This window comes from Rutilus rutilus (genome assembly GCF_951802725.1).
Source record: "Rutilus rutilus genome assembly, chromosome: 14".
NCBI classification, from domain to species: Eukaryota; Metazoa; Chordata; class Actinopteri; order Cypriniformes; family Leuciscidae; genus Rutilus; species Rutilus rutilus.
Genome location: NC_140219.1, coordinates 17,478,627 through 17,496,005, shown reverse-complemented (window position 1 = coordinate 17,496,005; position 17,379 = coordinate 17,478,627). Strand labels below are relative to the sequence as shown.

General features: G+C 36.4%; 2 protein-coding genes across 2 annotated transcripts; one reads left to right on the top strand and one right to left on the bottom strand.

Moving 5' to 3' along the window:
* Positions 1-1,047: 1,047 nt before the first annotated feature.
* On the bottom strand, positions 1,048-1,958 carry syce3 (synaptonemal complex central element protein 3). The gene is made up of 3 exons (XM_084430526.1): positions 1,891-1,958; positions 1,491-1,599; positions 1,048-1,389 (listed from the first exon to the last, which is right to left on the bottom strand). The coding sequence occupies exons 2-3, from the start codon at positions 1,597-1,599 to the stop codon at positions 1,208-1,210; spliced, it is 291 nt and encodes a 96-aa protein (XP_084286652.1). The 5' UTR covers positions 1,891-1,958; the 3' UTR covers positions 1,048-1,207.
* Positions 1,959-2,755: 797 nt separating this feature from the next.
* foxi3b (forkhead box I3b) lies at positions 2,756-4,952 on the top strand. Its single transcript, XM_084431293.1, has 2 exons — positions 2,756-3,553; positions 3,810-4,952. The coding sequence occupies exons 1-2, from the start codon at positions 2,959-2,961 to the stop codon at positions 4,373-4,375; spliced, it is 1,161 nt and encodes a 386-aa protein (XP_084287419.1). The 5' UTR covers positions 2,756-2,958; the 3' UTR covers positions 4,376-4,952.
* Positions 4,953-17,379: the final 12,427 nt, after the last annotated feature.

Here is a 17,379-nt window from a genome sequence, read left to right as displayed (position 1 = left end):
TTATCAATCTAAAATATTGCTATTGCAGGACTTGATAATCCACAAAAAGTCAGCAACACAAATGCAAGTAACTCGAAATATACAAAGATGCTCATGCTTGACTAGATATGCTGGGCTCAGCAATAGATCCAGCCGATATGTTTTCTTGTCAAACTTCATGTCTCTGACATAATAAAATGTATTATTATTGACAGCCCTGGAGGATTTGGGGGATGTTCTGGGTGCTGATATGTTTGTGTTAGCACTGTTAGCATTGGCCAGCACAGATTAATGTCTTAGCTCTGGCTCATCGCTAACTGCCACCCCTGGCAAGGATGGCACATTTTTTTCAAAATTTGTTCAAGTAATACCCATTTGAAAGCCACCAGAAGAATTTCTGCCGGCACTCTAGAAAGAGGAACTATTAAACTGCCAGTACATTTCAAAATTGTCAAAACATGGGTGTGTGGAGATGACTTTCCAAATTGTGCATTATTATTACATTTCATAAGGTTAAATATTAAAGAAAGTAAGGCTGGGACTATGAGGTACAACTGTCACTAACAGTCACTGAATTATGCTAACAAAACAAAAAAAGTCAAACTTATTTACCTTCCAATCGGTCCATAAATTCGGACATTAAATCCAACTGCTTCAAGATATAATCTAGGCCAGCTGAGGCTCCGTGTTCACTGTTCTTGGTGGCATTTGCCTCAGGCTCCATCTGTAAGTCCATTACATACAGAAGTAAGAAAATTATATCACACAATCATTTATAAGGTCTCTATATGTCTTAAAGGGATGACACACACAAAAAGAAATCTAAAAATGGAACACACATCCCTTCTTAGAAAAACAGAATTTTGCAACAAATTTTACAAACCTCGTGAAGCTCAGAAAGGGATTTGTAAAACTGTTTAGCAAATAGTTCCAAATGTGCAAACTAAATAAATCATTAAACTAATTTAGAAGAACAATTAAATCTGCATACAAAAGTAATATAATGAGCTGAACATTTAGAAGCATTTTAATGACATTAGATGAATCATATTCACAATCAGCATGTTTGCTTTGTTGATATGTTTATTAATTCGTGTGAGGGAAAATAACCATGTAAAATCACAAATATACAAGGCAACATGAATAACTCTGGCTAATCTAGGCTACTGCATAAGCATTAACAATATTAACAACATCAGAGGTCTCCGTTCTAAACAAAAACTTTAATCTATTCTTGGGGGATATTATGTTCTTGAGCATCAGGATGACATTTTTTATCTTGTCCATCGGTGGGACCACAGATGACATCTTTGCACTTGAGAAACTGGTTCTCCAGACTCTTGAGGGATTCAGCCAGATCTGGACTGGTGCGGAGTACAACCATATCATAGGCCATCCAAGACAAATTCACTGAGGACGAAGAAAATGATTATTGACAAAGTACAGCATTATTATGGATTCCATTATAAATGGAATGCACTAACGTTATTAGTTTGTTAGTCTAACGTTACCTGAAATATTTTCCATTTGTTCAGTCATCTTCTCCAAATGTTGGTTCAGTTGTAAACACTCACGACCGAAGTCCTCACGTAACTGCACACTCGAAATATCTTCAGTCATCTAAAAACCATCAAACTCCGTGACTCCAGCTGAATTGTTGTTAGGCTACTTAACCTCTCATATTAAATGAATTACATTTTAATTATGGATTAAATAAGAACAAGTTGAAAACGTAACGTCAGGCCTACATAAGCTAATCAGTTCGTTTTTCGTCACCAGTTTTCTCCCGTCACTCAAATATAGGCAAGGCTAACTTACCTCAGGCCAAAGAAAGAGTGCTTTAATTTAAATTACGTTAATAAATTAATATATATTTAGTGTGAGTAGAAATTCACAACGTAAGCGGATTACCTTGGTAACGTAGCGAAGCACAGACAACCTTTAATGTTTCTTGTTTTATTGCGACAGCTGACAGTTCCTTGAGCTCGAGCAATGCACGCGACACGCAGATTTAACGGCTCTCTCTCGCGTGCACGCTCACATACATACCCTGTGTGATAATCAACTCGAATATAAATTTCGCTTTATTTTTGGAAGCCTTAGCTTAAAAACAACGATTAATTGATCATGACGTCCTGGTGTGGATAAACAAACAAGTAAATACATACAATTAGCACTAATTTGAAACAACAATATTTTGAACATAGCCTATCTTAGCTAAAAAGGTTTTTGTACGCTATAATAAAATGTTACCAACACTTTTAAAGGAGATGCAGTTTAAATAGGAGAATTGTAGTATGACGTAGAATGACAGTAAACAACCATTCTACTTTCAAATAAAAGCTGCAATTGAAACTTTTTCATGAATAAATTAATCATAAAAGTAAAAAAATAAATAAAAGAGCTTGCTCCACATAATATATATATATATATATATATATATATATATATATATATATATATATATATATATATATATATATTATGTGGAGCAAGCTCTTTTATTTATTTTTTTACTTAAACCTAAAACTCCAGGGGAAATATATATATATATATATATATATATATATATATATATATATATTTCCCCTGGAGTTTTAGGTTGTAGGTTTTTGGTTGTAACAGAAAATTCCAGTGTGTCAGGCTAAAGTCTGAATGCCTTCAGGTGAAGAGAAGTGGAAGGGTGGGTGATCATGGAAGAGCCCAAACACGTGGAAGCTTTCAATAAGGTGGGGCGGAGGAGGTGCTATATATGCATAAAACAGGTGCAACAAGTGACAATGTTGATACTGCAGAAGAAAGCACTGTAGCTTTGAGAGAGGACACAAGCAGAACAGCGCTAGAGCTCCTGAAAATATTCATAGACCATAAGGTAAAAAAAAGAAGAACAGGTCATCAGAGAGAGAGAGAGAGAGAGAGAGAGAAGAAAAAAACACTTATTTTTAATCCCAAGTGGAGCACCATCAGGATCACCGAGCAATGACATCCTATGAATCTCAAGGTCAGTCTCCGACGAGATGTGGGCCTCAGTTCCCTAGCTTGGGACAGGAACCTCCAGAATTGAGTATGTACAGCGACAGCTACTATCCCCCTCCATCACTGCCGAGTCCACAGCGAGCGAACCCTACCTCGTATGAACTCGGAGACTATGCTGCCTCATCGCCTAACCCCTACCTGTGGTTCAACAGCCCAGGGATGAACAGCGCTCCTTATCTGGGTGGAACGCCTGGCCCTGCAGGACCGCCTTTTGTTCCCCAGCACTACGGCATGCAAAGGCCCTATTTGGGACCTGGGGGACCAGGTGTTCCTGCTGGTGATCTGAGCTGGTTCTCCATGCCCTCTCAAGAGGATCTTATGAAGCTGGTCAGGCCACCTTATTCATACTCTGCTCTTATTGCGATGGCCATTCATGGTGCACCGGAACGCCGCCTCACTCTAAGTCAGATTTATCAGTATGTTGCAGATAACTTCCCTTTTTACAACAAGAGCAAAGCGGGATGGCAGAACTCTATTCGTCACAACCTCTCTCTGAACGACTGTTTCAAAAAGGTTCCACGAGATGAAGATGATCCAGGTGAGTTTTTGCGGCTCTTTGATTATTATTTATTACATAAATGCAGGAGTATATACACAATATTATTAACTAAGTATATATATATATATATATATATATATATATACATACACACAATATTATTAACTATATAAACATTACAAATTATTGTTTATCATTTAAATATTATTTATAGAAATGTTAATAATAATAATAATAATAATAAAATATATTTTTTAAACTGTATTTAATGTGAAATGTATCTCTCATTTTAAAGGTAAGGGCAATTACTGGACCTTAGATCCGAACTGTGAAAAAATGTTTGACAATGGCAACTTCAGACGCAAGAGGAAGAGAAAGTCTGACTGTATCCCAGAGAAGAGCAGTTCTGGAGGGAATCTGAGCTCTGAGTCAGGAGACAGTAATGGCAGGGGCAGCCCGAAAAATCAAGCCGTTGACATTTCCACTTCGCCTGAAAAGGGCCCTTCACCCACATCCACGGGTCCGTCGCCATGCTTGAGCAACTTCCTGACTGAGATGTCTGGGGTCACGGCTGGCTCTCTCGACATGGAAGGAGATCCCCTGAGTCGTCCTTTTACGCTCAGTCTGCCAGTGGACGGAGCACAAAGAGCCTCGCAACCCGCAGGCTTTAGCACCTACTCCCCCAGCTCTACGGTGTCCGAGTGGGCATCACCTCTGCCCCCACCGCCATCCATTTCCCCATCACCTTCCCACTCCAATTTAGGTTACAACGGGCCTACTCTTAGTCAGTTTAATGGGCATTTCTACCCTGGTTTGAGCTCGACGGGTATTCTTTACCCCCGGGAGGGCACAGAGGTATAGGAGGGGAAGCGGGTGACACCGAGAACAGAAAAGCTGAATGATCAATTCATGCTATAGACTCTGGGGGCAAAAAAAAAAAAAAAAAACACTGTTGTTTTCCTGAAACTATACACTGCTATGGCCTAACCAAACTCCTCTGAGTTCTGTGGGCACAAGATACGAATGAATTCCCACAGGAATGGCCTAGTCAGCATGAGATATGACAGGCTGACTCTAGCAAAGGCCCCTGTTATCAGCAGCTCCGACCTGAGGTCAGCTGCTGACATCAAGCCATTCTACGCACCTAATTCTTTCTTAACTCATATTACTGAAACCGAATTCAAACGCCCGTAATGAAAGCGAACTGATGAATCACGTCTTTTGTGGGCAGAGAAACTCCAGTTAAATATGGTGAAGCAGATTTTCTCTGCTGCATGCTGGTATTGTAACATGATACTGTCAGTCTTTGTATTTTAACTTGACAATGTGTTTTGTTTATTGTAAAGTTGGGTATGTGTGAATGTGCGAGTATATTTTATTTTTATTATTTTATTTTATTTTACTATGAGGTCGCTAAGGGTGTATATTGATTCTTTTTAATAAAAATAAAATATTTAAAATAAAATTGACTTGGATATTATTCAGTTGAATAATGTTATTTATTAAACAAACAAAAAAACTTTTAATTTTATTACAAGGAAACTTTGACTCGATGACCTTGAAAAAACTAGAACTTGTTTCACCAGGTCACTCTTAACTGTCACTCCTTCCTCTACAGACTTTCACTTTGTACTATGTAGGCTACTGCTGATCCCACAGTTTTTGGCAGTGCTTCAATTTTACTTAAAATTTGTGATGATGACATGGGAGATAATAAGTTGTAAGACAGCACTAGTTGCTGGAGAAGAGAGCTTGATCTTTTTGTTTAGTTAACAGAAAATTTTATACAGCCAGACAGTGACTGATGGTTAACAGATTCCATCACGTCCTGCAATACGATTCCTGTTCCATTAATGTGGAGACCGACACAAATGGACAGCTCATTATATATATATATATTTCAAGGTTCAGTATTTTGTTTGTTGAGAGGTTTACTTTTTTTTTTTTTTTTTTTGACAAAATAAATGTCTAAAAGCATTTGAAGTCACCCTATATATATAAAAGTTACATAAAGTAAGTATTTGTAAGTAATCTACCCAGCACTGGATGTACGTCACGAAAGAAAAGACTATCGCAACTTCCGTTTCATGCCGACTTTAAAGGTAGTGTATTCCAATATTTTTGCCATGGTATCGATCATGGTACTGAGAATTATGAAAATGTATTTTGGTATTTCACAACTCTATTACAACCTAAATAACCTTTCTCTATTATTATATTAAATGTGTAGTAAATAAATATGTGTGCCACAGATATATGAATACAAATACAACAAAAAACAAACAAGCAAATGAAATTAAGCAAAGAAAATACAGTAGGCCTAATTTTACAACCTATAGGGTTTAATATAATGTATGTATCTTAATGTTTATTATGTGTCCAAAAAGTGTATTTATGAATGCTTAAAATGCATGCTTATAAATACAAAGACATGACACTAGAATAAAGAAGATAGAAACCATAAAAATTAAAACCTTTGGTTCAGACAAAATTAATCCAGAAAAAAGATTGGCCCAGAGCAATTTCTAGAGCAGTAATGGTGTGTGTTTTTGTACTGTCAAGATAAAAAAATTTTTTTTTAAATATACATGATGGAGGACTTTGTTTGGCAACTTTCACCACGTTGCTAAGGTCACCAACAGACCAGTATCAGTAAATCAGCTATCTTGACAGAAATTAATTCATTTGGTAGTTTCTGACAGTCTTTACCTGACTTGAGGCGACCTTTAAGCAGGTATAAATTTACCACGAAAGACCTCAGCTCAGATCATTTAACAACTGTTTTGCATAACAGCTCACAACACACCCAAGGAGATCACGGAATTACTTTTTTAGGAATTAATCAAATCTGGATTTCAACATTTTCCTTCTTCGAATGCGTGCGAGCAGAGGCTTAAACACAGAGAATGAGCCCTCAAGCAAATTCATGCCTAAAGGGATTACCTCTTCAGATGGAGAAATTGATATAGTATGAAATCTGAGGATTTATTACTAAGGCCATTCTTTAGTTAATGTAACATGCAAAACACATACCATTATTTAGCACATCAAACAAGTATTTGCACTATTGGATTTATCTGTGAGATGAGCTACATCCTGTTGGCCTGTGACCTATAAATGTTTCTTAGAAAAAAGTGAAAGACAAACATTGTACGCACGAATGGGAACCGCAGATGAAAGTTATAATGACAGAAAAGTATTCTGCTGATGGTATCGTTCTATATTTTACCACAGTTTTTTGCATCAGTGCAAGTATTTCTCGTCATGTCATATATATTTCCATGCCAGTTGAGTACCAGACTAAAAGCAGCTGTGGCAGGTGAAAGTAGGGAAGAAGAACTTGTTCTATTTTGTACCGTCTGCTTCAAATGTGCCAAAAGAAACAGAAGGAACACTCAGTCGAACAAAACCTGACAATAAAGCAAATTTAAGGAAAGTTGGCTTTTGGTTGAAAACTCTACACCCTCTCACTGAACTGTAATGATGCAAATTACCAACTGCTTATTTTGACAGTGGAAATGCACTGTGCTTTCTTTTTGGCTTGCCTATAAGGGCATTCTGAGAAAATCTTTCCACCTAGACACTAATTTACAAGCACTGACCTCTCCATGGGAATTGAAATACACCTTAAAATGTAAATGAAATGAATCTGTAGAATCATATTCTCTCTATTAAACTGTTTAGGCCTTTACATGAAAATCTCTTCTGAGGATGCAGCTGTCTACATTTACATTTATGAATTTAGCAGACGCAAAGCGATTCACAAATCAAAAATGTCTGTCCCATCATAAGCACCTGTGATATATCTGCTATACTTTATATTTATATAAAATACAATATTTAAAGCTCTCATCCTCCCTGATTTTACAGTCAGCTGTTTTAGTTAATCTGTTTTCAATAGCTTTTAATCAGTGACAATTTTATTATGTGTTGCTTGTGATGCTTGTTTTTATTGTCTGACCTTGTAAAGCACATTGGTCAACGCTTTGTTTTAATTGTGCTAATAAAGTTGCTATTGCTAAATAAAAGTGGAAAATGGTTTCAAATGAAAAAAGAACAGAGACATATGTCACGCGATGAACAAGCCAAGGGGAGTTTGCAGTGAATGCTCTTTATTCTAGTCGAAGACAAGGAGACAGATGACGAAGAAGGTGAGTAGAAAGCAATGGTAAACAGTCCACAATAGCAATACTTTCTTGCACTTATCTATAAATGAAGAAGATGATAGCATGCGAAGCATGAGGGTCATACTCAATATATATAGCTATACATAAAAAGATGAGACCAAAGTCAGTCTACAAAGACGTCAAACTGTTTCACAGGTACATTTTGTGAGCTTCTGTGAGGGGCGATGTGTTAAAGGTCAGTAATTTACTTATTATCACAAATGCACATTTGTTTTAGACTTATTTTATTATTGGATATTTAGACTCTCAATATCCATTCATTCACTAACCACACTATTTCCTGTAGCCTTTGGCCAGAGTTATTTCTCAACAGTATAATGTGATTAAAATCTATAAATCGTCTGTTACACCTGCTGCCTGTTATGTGGCACACACCTGTCTCTCAAACGGAATCTACCAAAACAATGTGTTCAAGACGCTGCTGCTGGATTTTATGACATATTACCAGCCAATAACAGTCAGTACTGAAGCCATTACTGACTTCCAAGAAAACAAACAAAACAAAAACAAACAAAAAAGTCTTGGTCCTGACATGTCTATTTTTATATATATAGGCCTATATGTATTATGCAAATAATAATAATAAAACAATAAACCCTTAGATTAATATTTATAAAAAAGAAACACAACAGTCATATCAATTATCAATGCCATGTGTTTGGGACAAGTATTATGAATACAATGGGACATGAATGGTTATCAAGGGGGTCTGCAGCTATAGGGCTCCACAGAGTTACTGCAAGGGGGCCACCATTTATTGTTTGATCTCAAACAAATTTTTGTTAAAAACTGTAAATATGTGTAACAAAAATACAACATTAAGTATATAACTTCAACCATAGCTAAACATAAGAAGTTTGTCCCTCCCACATGTAAATGTATTGAAAAATTTAAATGTTTTATGCAAGTATGATACTGTCAATAATGATGGATGTAAAAAATTTCTAACCCTCCCAAATCAAAAATTTCAAGTGACCGATAACATCTACATTTTTCAATTGGCCCAAGTGAAATTCTGTAAATTATCAAATTAAATGTACAGATTTTCACTTGGGCCAATTGAAAAATTGAGATGTTATCGGTCACTTGAAATTTTTGATTTGGGAGGGTTAGAAATTTTTTACAGTGTGGCTTTTAATAAATCATAACAGTACCATTCAAAACTTTGGGGTCAGTAAGAATTTTTTAAAGAAATTAATACTTTTATTCAGCAAGGATGCATTCAATTGATCAAAAGTGACAGTAAAGACATTTATAATGTTACAAAAGATTTCCATTTCAAATAAATACTTAATTTGAACTTTCTATTCATTAAAAAAATCATGGGGGAGAAATGTTATCAGTTTCGTAGTAATGATGCTGAAAATTCTGCTTTGCCATCACAGGAATAAACAGTTATTTTAAATTATAATAATATTTCACAATACTGCTGTTTTTACTAAAACTAAAACATTTAAAAAAAAAATCATACCACCCTCAAACTTTTGGACAATAGTGTAGATACATTAATATCTTAAATGTAACTCTAGCGTTTTATCAAATATGAAACGGGGATCCCTGCTCTGTCTCTCTTTACATCAAGGGCTTGAAAGGGTTGAAGACCCCTGTGGTAATCATTCAATGCTAAACTAAAGTACCACAGTTTTACCATCTGTTACCATCACTTTACCATGGTACAGCCATTGTACTGTTTTGTAAGGGTTATCTCTCTTAGCCCAAGGATTTATCCCAATCATTATTTTTAAATATGCTTATTCATTCTTAAAGCCGTAATAGAAAAGCTGAAGAATCCTTAGAACAACCAAAAATAGTCTGTTTTGGGGGGGAAATTCATAGCATTTCAGTTCAGTGTTAGAGTGGGAGAGGGTTATGTCAAGGGTGACATTAAGTCGGGTGCATTCCAGGTGGTTCTGTGTAGTGTTGATAGGGTAAACTCTAAACAGACATGAACAAATCCATCAGGAATATGACGTGTTTCGGGGGAAGGGGCCGGTGAACTGAAATTGAACTGTTAAAGGGTGATGAAAGAACTGATAAGCTTCGTGCTTTAAGGCTGTTGGTTTTTCGGTGTCAATTCATTATATTTTGAATGAGGAACACGGTGCATTGGATGATAATAACCCCCGCTAAAGGGCAATGCACCCTCCTGCCAACTACTACAACGTCAAAACCAAAACAGCAAGCACGTGCTGCACTGTTATTAGCTAAACATTATTGACTGATTAGTGATGTTTAGTAAACTCAGCATGAAGATGTCAGGCAGAGAGATGAAGCTCTGATTCACTGAATCAGGCAGGAGAAAGACCATCCAGTTCCAGGTCATTGTTGTGTGTAAATACTCGAACACACTTCAGACGCATGCTAAGGAGACACAGGATAAAAAGCCTGTCCTTGAATTATTGGCGCACATACACATAGCTAACCTTCTACAAAGTCATGTTAACGTTTTTCTGACCTGATTAAGTTTGAAAGACAATGACTTACTCATTCCTTTATTTGCTCTCTCTCTCTCACACACACACACACACTTTAACATCTTAGTTAAAACACATTTACAATTGTACAGCATCTAAAGGATGGAACATACAAAAGTTTTTTTTTAAAGAGAAGAAATATTGTATTCATTTTTTTTTAACAGACTGTACAAAATTTGGAAACATTTAATATAACGAAGAGAAAACACTTATATAATGTAATTAATAGAATATTATACTATAATTGATATCATTTCAAAATTCAGATCCAGTTCAACTACTTTGATAAAAATGTAATCGTTGTTCCATGAATTTAGACAATACTTTTAAGAAAGACAAGCAATCCATATCATCTGAACACTCTGACTAAATCAGGAAATAAGAAAAAAATGTTATAGCACACATGCCAGGAAAAGGTTCAGTTTCTCTTTCTTATTGGTCCTTAAGGGGGAAAAAAATATCCAATTAATGACAGAAGAAACCATGATCCATTGAGTGAATCCAACAAGACGTTCATCAAGAGGAAAACAGAACAGAAGACAACAATTATTCCATATCAACAGTCCAAAGTCAAATTCCATCCCCACATGAAAGCATTCATCCTTCTGTAGGCCTATATCTGGGAAGCACAGCGCTCTAAATGAACTGACATGTACCAGGGCTTATATAGAATATTTAGTGAAAATAGTGTTGAGAGACAACAAACACTTTAGTGTAATGAACTGCTCTGTGTTATTTCCCCCTAAAATATTTGACATGTCAACATGACAAAAACAAAACTCCATGAGTGTTAAGAGGCATTTGGCCCCGACTCTGCAGGCTGCTGGTTTCAAACATCATGGCTGTTTATTAGTTTCAACAGCTAACAATTGAGATGTTTCATAAGCAAATATAATGTCCCACAGATCCCTCACCACATCCTTGAGAATCAGGCTTATGGTTGATGTTAGTTCTTCAAACCCTGATATTCATCTAATCTTTCGTTCTGATCATTGCATGGTTAGTAATCTGGTTTGAATGACGCGCAGCAAGACATTGTGACATCCTTGGTGTATGTCATTTGCTCCCCCTAGTGGTTAAAAGAGTGCAGTGCCTGTTTAATTCAGTAATTGCTCAGAAGAGGGCGGGTCCATCAAAATAATGTTTGGCATCATGGTAAAACAGACTTGCCTTATCTAGGATTATAAGTGTTTCCTGACATCATCTTGTCACTGTAAATATTCAAATAAATGGTGTATCAACAAGATGGGTCAGCTAAATTCTCATTCGCTTTGTCATGTTGTTAGATACCTGAGAGGAAACTACCTGTTTACTTCAACAAAAAGGGAACTGATACCAAGCACTCTGTTCAGACTAATCGGATATATAGTAGCCTACCTGGAGAAAGCAATCTGTTAGCATTCCTGTTAGCATAGCGAATGTGTGACTCTCGGAAGGAAGTACGCAACCTGCTTTTTGCTCTCTTTACTCATGGTTGCTCATTCCAAGAGTATACTATTAAATTTCTGTCGATGGAAATAAATGCTTTTTGCTCCCAAAATGGTGTAGTCATGATATTTACCAACATGGTCTAACTGAACCATGCTAAACCTTGGCTGAATTTGAAATCGTCCCTATACCTATACACTTACAGTGTATGGGTAGCCTATTTTCTAGCGTGTACACTATTGAGGTGCATTATAGGATTGAATAAGTGCACGCAATAATGTCTGCTATGGTTTCAGACACCACTACAAATGCCTGTTCCTTCAAATAGTGCACTATGTAAGGGTATTGGGGCATACACTTGGTTCCGACAACGACAAGCACATGAAAAACTCAAAACGCTTAAGAAAGCACAGAATGAACCGATTATTTTGTTGTTTTATCAATATTCTCTGGGAAAAAAAGTACATGATTATGATTCCTTCGACCATAAAATGTATTTGTAGCTCTGGGATTTAACTCACTTTGCATGAAATTCAATTAAATGAACCTATCAAGCCATCAGGAGAAAGTCTAACTTACTGACTAATAAGCCGGCCATATTTTAGAAACAGATCTGTTATCAATACTGATTTACTATTTAACAAAGTATTTTGTGCAAATTCAAATGGGAAAATACAAAGCATTTCTTGCATTTTCTACATAAAAAAAAAACAAAAAAAACAAAAAAAAAAAACATGTAGACCATATTGATGGAAATATAATTTTACAAGACACCTTCTTAATAATAATAATAATAATTTGTTACATTTATATAGCGCTTTTCTAGATACTCAAAGCGCTTTACATGGAAGGGGGAATCTCCTCAACCACCACCAATGTGCAGCATCCACCTGGATGATGCGACGGCAGCCATATTGCACCAGAACGCCCACCACACACCAGCATACTGGTAGAGAGGAGACAGTGAAGAAGCCGATCAGTATATTTGTATCTTACATGTTATGTCTTCACCCATACATGTGACCTTTAAATGATCTAACAATGTCATGAGTCCAGAAGCATGTATGCACTGATGCATGCTCATCAGGCTGGTTTCCTCACTCTAGTGCACTTACTCAGCCTAAGGTAAGATGTGGCCACCACATGCAGCATTCATCAGCATACACCAACATGCCTCCACAGTGATGGGGCTGGAAAGGACATTTCTATGGAAATAAATGGTGTGCTTCTCCTAGACACTGGAGATGTCAAATAGATTAATGCTGTTGGGCTGTCTCTGAGCCCTCTTCCTTGATTTACACTCACTGATTTACATTAGGCATGCAATGTGTTGATTTTCATGCACGTCACTTAATTGTGTATTATTTATATGACTACTTTATTTAATCACAAATCCCTAATTTATCCCTTACAGTAGCTAAGCAAACAGATAAATTAATACAAATCAATAAATTGTTAATAAGCAAAAAAAAAAAAAAATGCATCAGTAGGTTGAGAATGATTAATGAACACACTTCAGACGCATGCTAAGGAGACACAGGATAAAAAGCCTGTCCTTGAATTATTGGCGCACATACACATAGCTAACCTTCTACAAAGTCATGTTAACGTTTTTCTGACCTGATTAAGTTTGAAAGACAATGACTTACTCATTCCTTTATTTGCTCTCTCTCTCTCACACACACACACACACTTTAACATCTTAGTTAAAACACATTTACAATTGTACAGCATCTAAAGGATGGAACATACAAAAGTTTTTTTTTAAAGAGAAGAAATATTGTATTCATTTTTTTTTAACAGACTGTACAAAATTTGGAAACATTTAATATAACGAAGAGAAAACACTTATATAATGTAATTAATAGAATATTATACTATAATTGATATCATTTCAAAATTCAGATCCAGTTCAACTACTTTGATAAAAATGTAATCGTTGTTCCATGAATTTAGACAATACTTTTAAGAAAGACAAGCAATCCATATCATCTGAACACTCTGACTAAATCAGGAAATAAGAAAAAAATGTTATAGCACACATGCCAGGAAAAGGTTCAGTTTCTCTTTCTTATTGGTCCTTAAGGGGGAAAAAAATATCCAATTAATGACAGAAGAAACCATGATCCATTGAGTGAATCCAACAAGACGTTCATCAAGAGGAAAACAGAACAGAAGACAACAATTATTCCATATCAACAGTCCAAAGTCAAATTCCATCCCCACATGAAAGCATTCATCCTTCTGTAGGCCTATATCTGGGAAGCACAGCGCTCTAAATGAACTGACATGTACCAGGGCTTATATAGAATATTTAGTGAAAATAGTGTTGAGAGACAACAAACACTTTAGTGTAATGAACTGCTCTGTGTTATTTCCCCCTAAAATATTTGACATGTCAACATGACAAAAACAAAACTCCATGAGTGTTAAGAGGCATTTGGCCCCGACTCTGCAGGCTGCTGGTTTCAAACATCATGGCTGTTTATTAGTTTCAACAGCTAACAATTGAGATGTTTCATAAGCAAATATAATGTCCCACAGATCCCTCACCACATCCTTGAGAATCAGGCTTATGGTTGATGTTAGTTCTTCAAACCCTGATATTCATCTAATCTTTCGTTCTGATCATTGCATGGTTAGTAATCTGGTTTGAATGACGCGCAGCAAGACATTGTGACATCCTTGGTGTATGTCATTTGCTCCCCCTAGTGGTTAAAAGAGTGCAGTGCCTGTTTAATTCAGTAATTGCTCAGAAGAGGGCGGGTCCATCAAAATAATGTTTGGCATCATGGTAAAACAGACTTGCCTTATCTAGGATTATAAGTGTTTCCTGACATCATCTTGTCACTGTAAATATTCAAATAAATGGTGTATCAACAAGATGGGTCAGCTAAATTCTCATTCGCTTTGTCATGTTGTTAGATACCTGAGAGGAAACTACCTGTTTACTTCAACAAAAAGGGAACTGATACCAAGCACTCTGTTCAGACTAATCGGATATATAGTAGCCTACCTGGAGAAAGCAATCTGTTAGCATTCCTGTTAGCATAGCGAATGTGTGACTCTCGGAAGGAAGTACGCAACCTGCTTTTTGCTCTCTTTACTCATGGTTGCTCATTCCAAGAGTATACTATTAAATTTCTGTCGATGGAAATAAATGCTTTTTGCTCCCAAAATGGTGTAGTCATGATATTTACCAACATGGTCTAACTGAACCATGCTAAACCTTGGCTGAATTTGAAATCGTCCCTATACCTATACACTTACAGTGTATGGGTAGCCTATTTTCTAGCGTGTACACTATTGAGGTGCATTATAGGATTGAATAAGTGCACGCAATAATGTCTGCTATGGTTTCAGACACCACTACAAATGCCTGTTCCTTCAAATAGTGCACTATGTAAGGGTATTGGGGCATACACTTGGTTCCGACAACGACAAGCACATGAAAAACTCAAAACGCTTAAGAAAGCACAGAATGAACCGATTATTTTGTTGTTTTATCAATATTCTCTGGGAAAAAAAGTACATGATTATGATTCCTTCGACCATAAAATGTATTTGTAGCTCTGGGATTTAACTCACTTTGCATGAAATTCAATTAAATGAACCTATCAAGCCATCAGGAGAAAGTCTAACTTACTGACTAATAAGCCGGCCATATTTTAGAAACAGATCTGTTATCAATACTGATTTACTATTTAACAAAGTATTTTGTGCAAATTCAAATGGGAAAATACAAAGCATTTCTTGCATTTTCTACATAAAAAAAAAACAAAAAAAACAAAAAAAAAAAACATGTAGACCATATTGATGGAAATATAATTTTACAAGACACCTTCTTAATAATAATAATAATAATTTGTTACATTTATATAGCGCTTTTCTAGATACTCAAAGCGCTTTACATGGAAGGGGGAATCTCCTCAACCACCACCAATGTGCAGCATCCACCTGGATGATGCGACGGCAGCCATATTGCACCAGAACGCCCACCACACACCAGCATACTGGTAGAGAGGAGACAGTGAAGAAGCCGATCAGTATATTTGTATCTTACATGTTATGTCTTCACCCATACATGTGACCTTTAAATGATCTAACAATGTCATGAGTCCAGAAGCATGTATGCACTGATGCATGCTCATCAGGCTGGTTTCCTCACTCTAGTGCACTTACTCAGCCTAAGGTAAGATGTGGCCACCACATGCAGCATTCATCAGCATACACCAACATGCCTCCACAGTGATGGGGCTGGAAAGGACATTTCTATGGAAATAAATGGTGTGCTTCTCCTAGACACTGGAGATGTCAAATAGATTAATGCTGTTGGGCTGTCTCTGAGCCCTCTTCCTTGATTTACACTCACTGATTTACATTAGGCATGCAATGTGTTGATTTTCATGCACGTCACTTAATTGTGTATTATTTATATGACTACTTTATTTAATCACAAATCCCTAATTTATCCCTTACAGTAGCTAAGCAAACAGATAAATTAATACAAATCAATAAATTGTTAATAAGCAAAAAAAAAAAAAAATGCATCAGTAGGTTGAGAATGATTAATGAGAACAAAAGAGATATTCAAAATGTAATTGTCATTGGCTTTTTACAAGAAAAGGTTGCAAATTCTAAGAGTTTAATCCATTTTATCATCCAAAACCATAGCTAAACCAACAAATGGGGGTCCTAACAAGACCATGCTACAATCATTATAGGGCTATGGAGTTTTGCAGAAGCATTAGTCATGGTTAACGCAACATATGCCATTAGAACTAGAAAGGATTTAAAAGGAGTGAAATACAGCAAGAGAGAGACCCAGGGAACTGCAGTATTTCACTGGGGAGAAAATAGTAGATTAAACTGTCAACAAAATGGACCAGTATATGTTCTTTTAACCTTGACTTGTGGTTGCCAGGCTACTGTCTCGTACTCCAGTGGCCTGGCCTGTAGCGTACTGTTTAAGGGATAGGAAACAGCTAGTATGTGGAGAATACAGATGTGTACAGGGCATAAACATGTAAATGAAGCTGGTGTGCTTGATAGCGAGGGGAAAAGCAAGAGGGAGAAAGAGTGTTTTTGTATGCAGGTGGTTGCACTGTAAAAAGAAAATATATATTATGTATACATTATTCGGTGGATAAGTAATTTATTGATAAGTTATTTATTAAACCATTGAGAGGAAAATCAAAGGAAGCCCATTATGTATAGAAATATAGGCTATATTGTAAACTGTAAATTAATATTGCTAATAGCAGAAAGCAAATCCAGTTCATTTGCATGTTCTAAAATTAAAGCTTTGCATTATGACGGCCAATTACATTGTTCACGAGAGAGAAAAATAAATGAGACGTATGCAGGCATCTCCTAAGCAGCACTAATGAATGTGTCAAGTGTGCCCAAGTTCTGCTGCACCTTTCCAGCTGTTTTAACATCACACACTACCACCAGCACACTGGTGTCGAAATCCAACAGCCAAATTCCTTTTCTTTGGCCATTGCAAAGGAACTCTGATTGACACTTTCAACACGTCCTTTAGCTATCGGTTTGCTCTATGTCTGAAATGTTTTAAAGGTTATTGTGTGGTGTGATTGCATATTATGCCTGAATTGATTTGGTTCTTACTATATCATTTTAGGCACATGCCAGCAGAAATAAAAAGTAAAGAGAAGGAAGGGATAATGGAGAAAAACCTCTGGGGGGTTTCAGTGCACATAATAAATAAGGGAAGTGGTTGTTTGTTTACTGATGCAAAATCCCACTTACCTCT

Excerpts from the sequence above, each read along its gene's own strand:
- foxi3b (XM_084431293.1), top strand. The coding sequence starts at position 2,959 with ATGACATCCTATGAATCTCAAGGTCAGTCTCCGACGAGATGTGGGCCT. Across the intron at positions 3,554-3,809 it reads ACGAGATGAAGATGATCCAG|GTAAGGGCAATTACTGGACC; the intron begins GTGAGTTTTTGC and ends CTCATTTTAAAG.
- syce3 (XM_084430526.1), bottom strand. The coding sequence starts at position 1,599 with ATGACTGAAGATATTTCGAGTGTGCAGTTACGTGAGGACTTCGGTCGT. Across the intron at positions 1,390-1,490 it reads ACAAATGGAAAATATTTCAG|TGAATTTGTCTTGGATGGCC; the intron begins GTAACGTTAGAC and ends CTTCGTCCTCAG.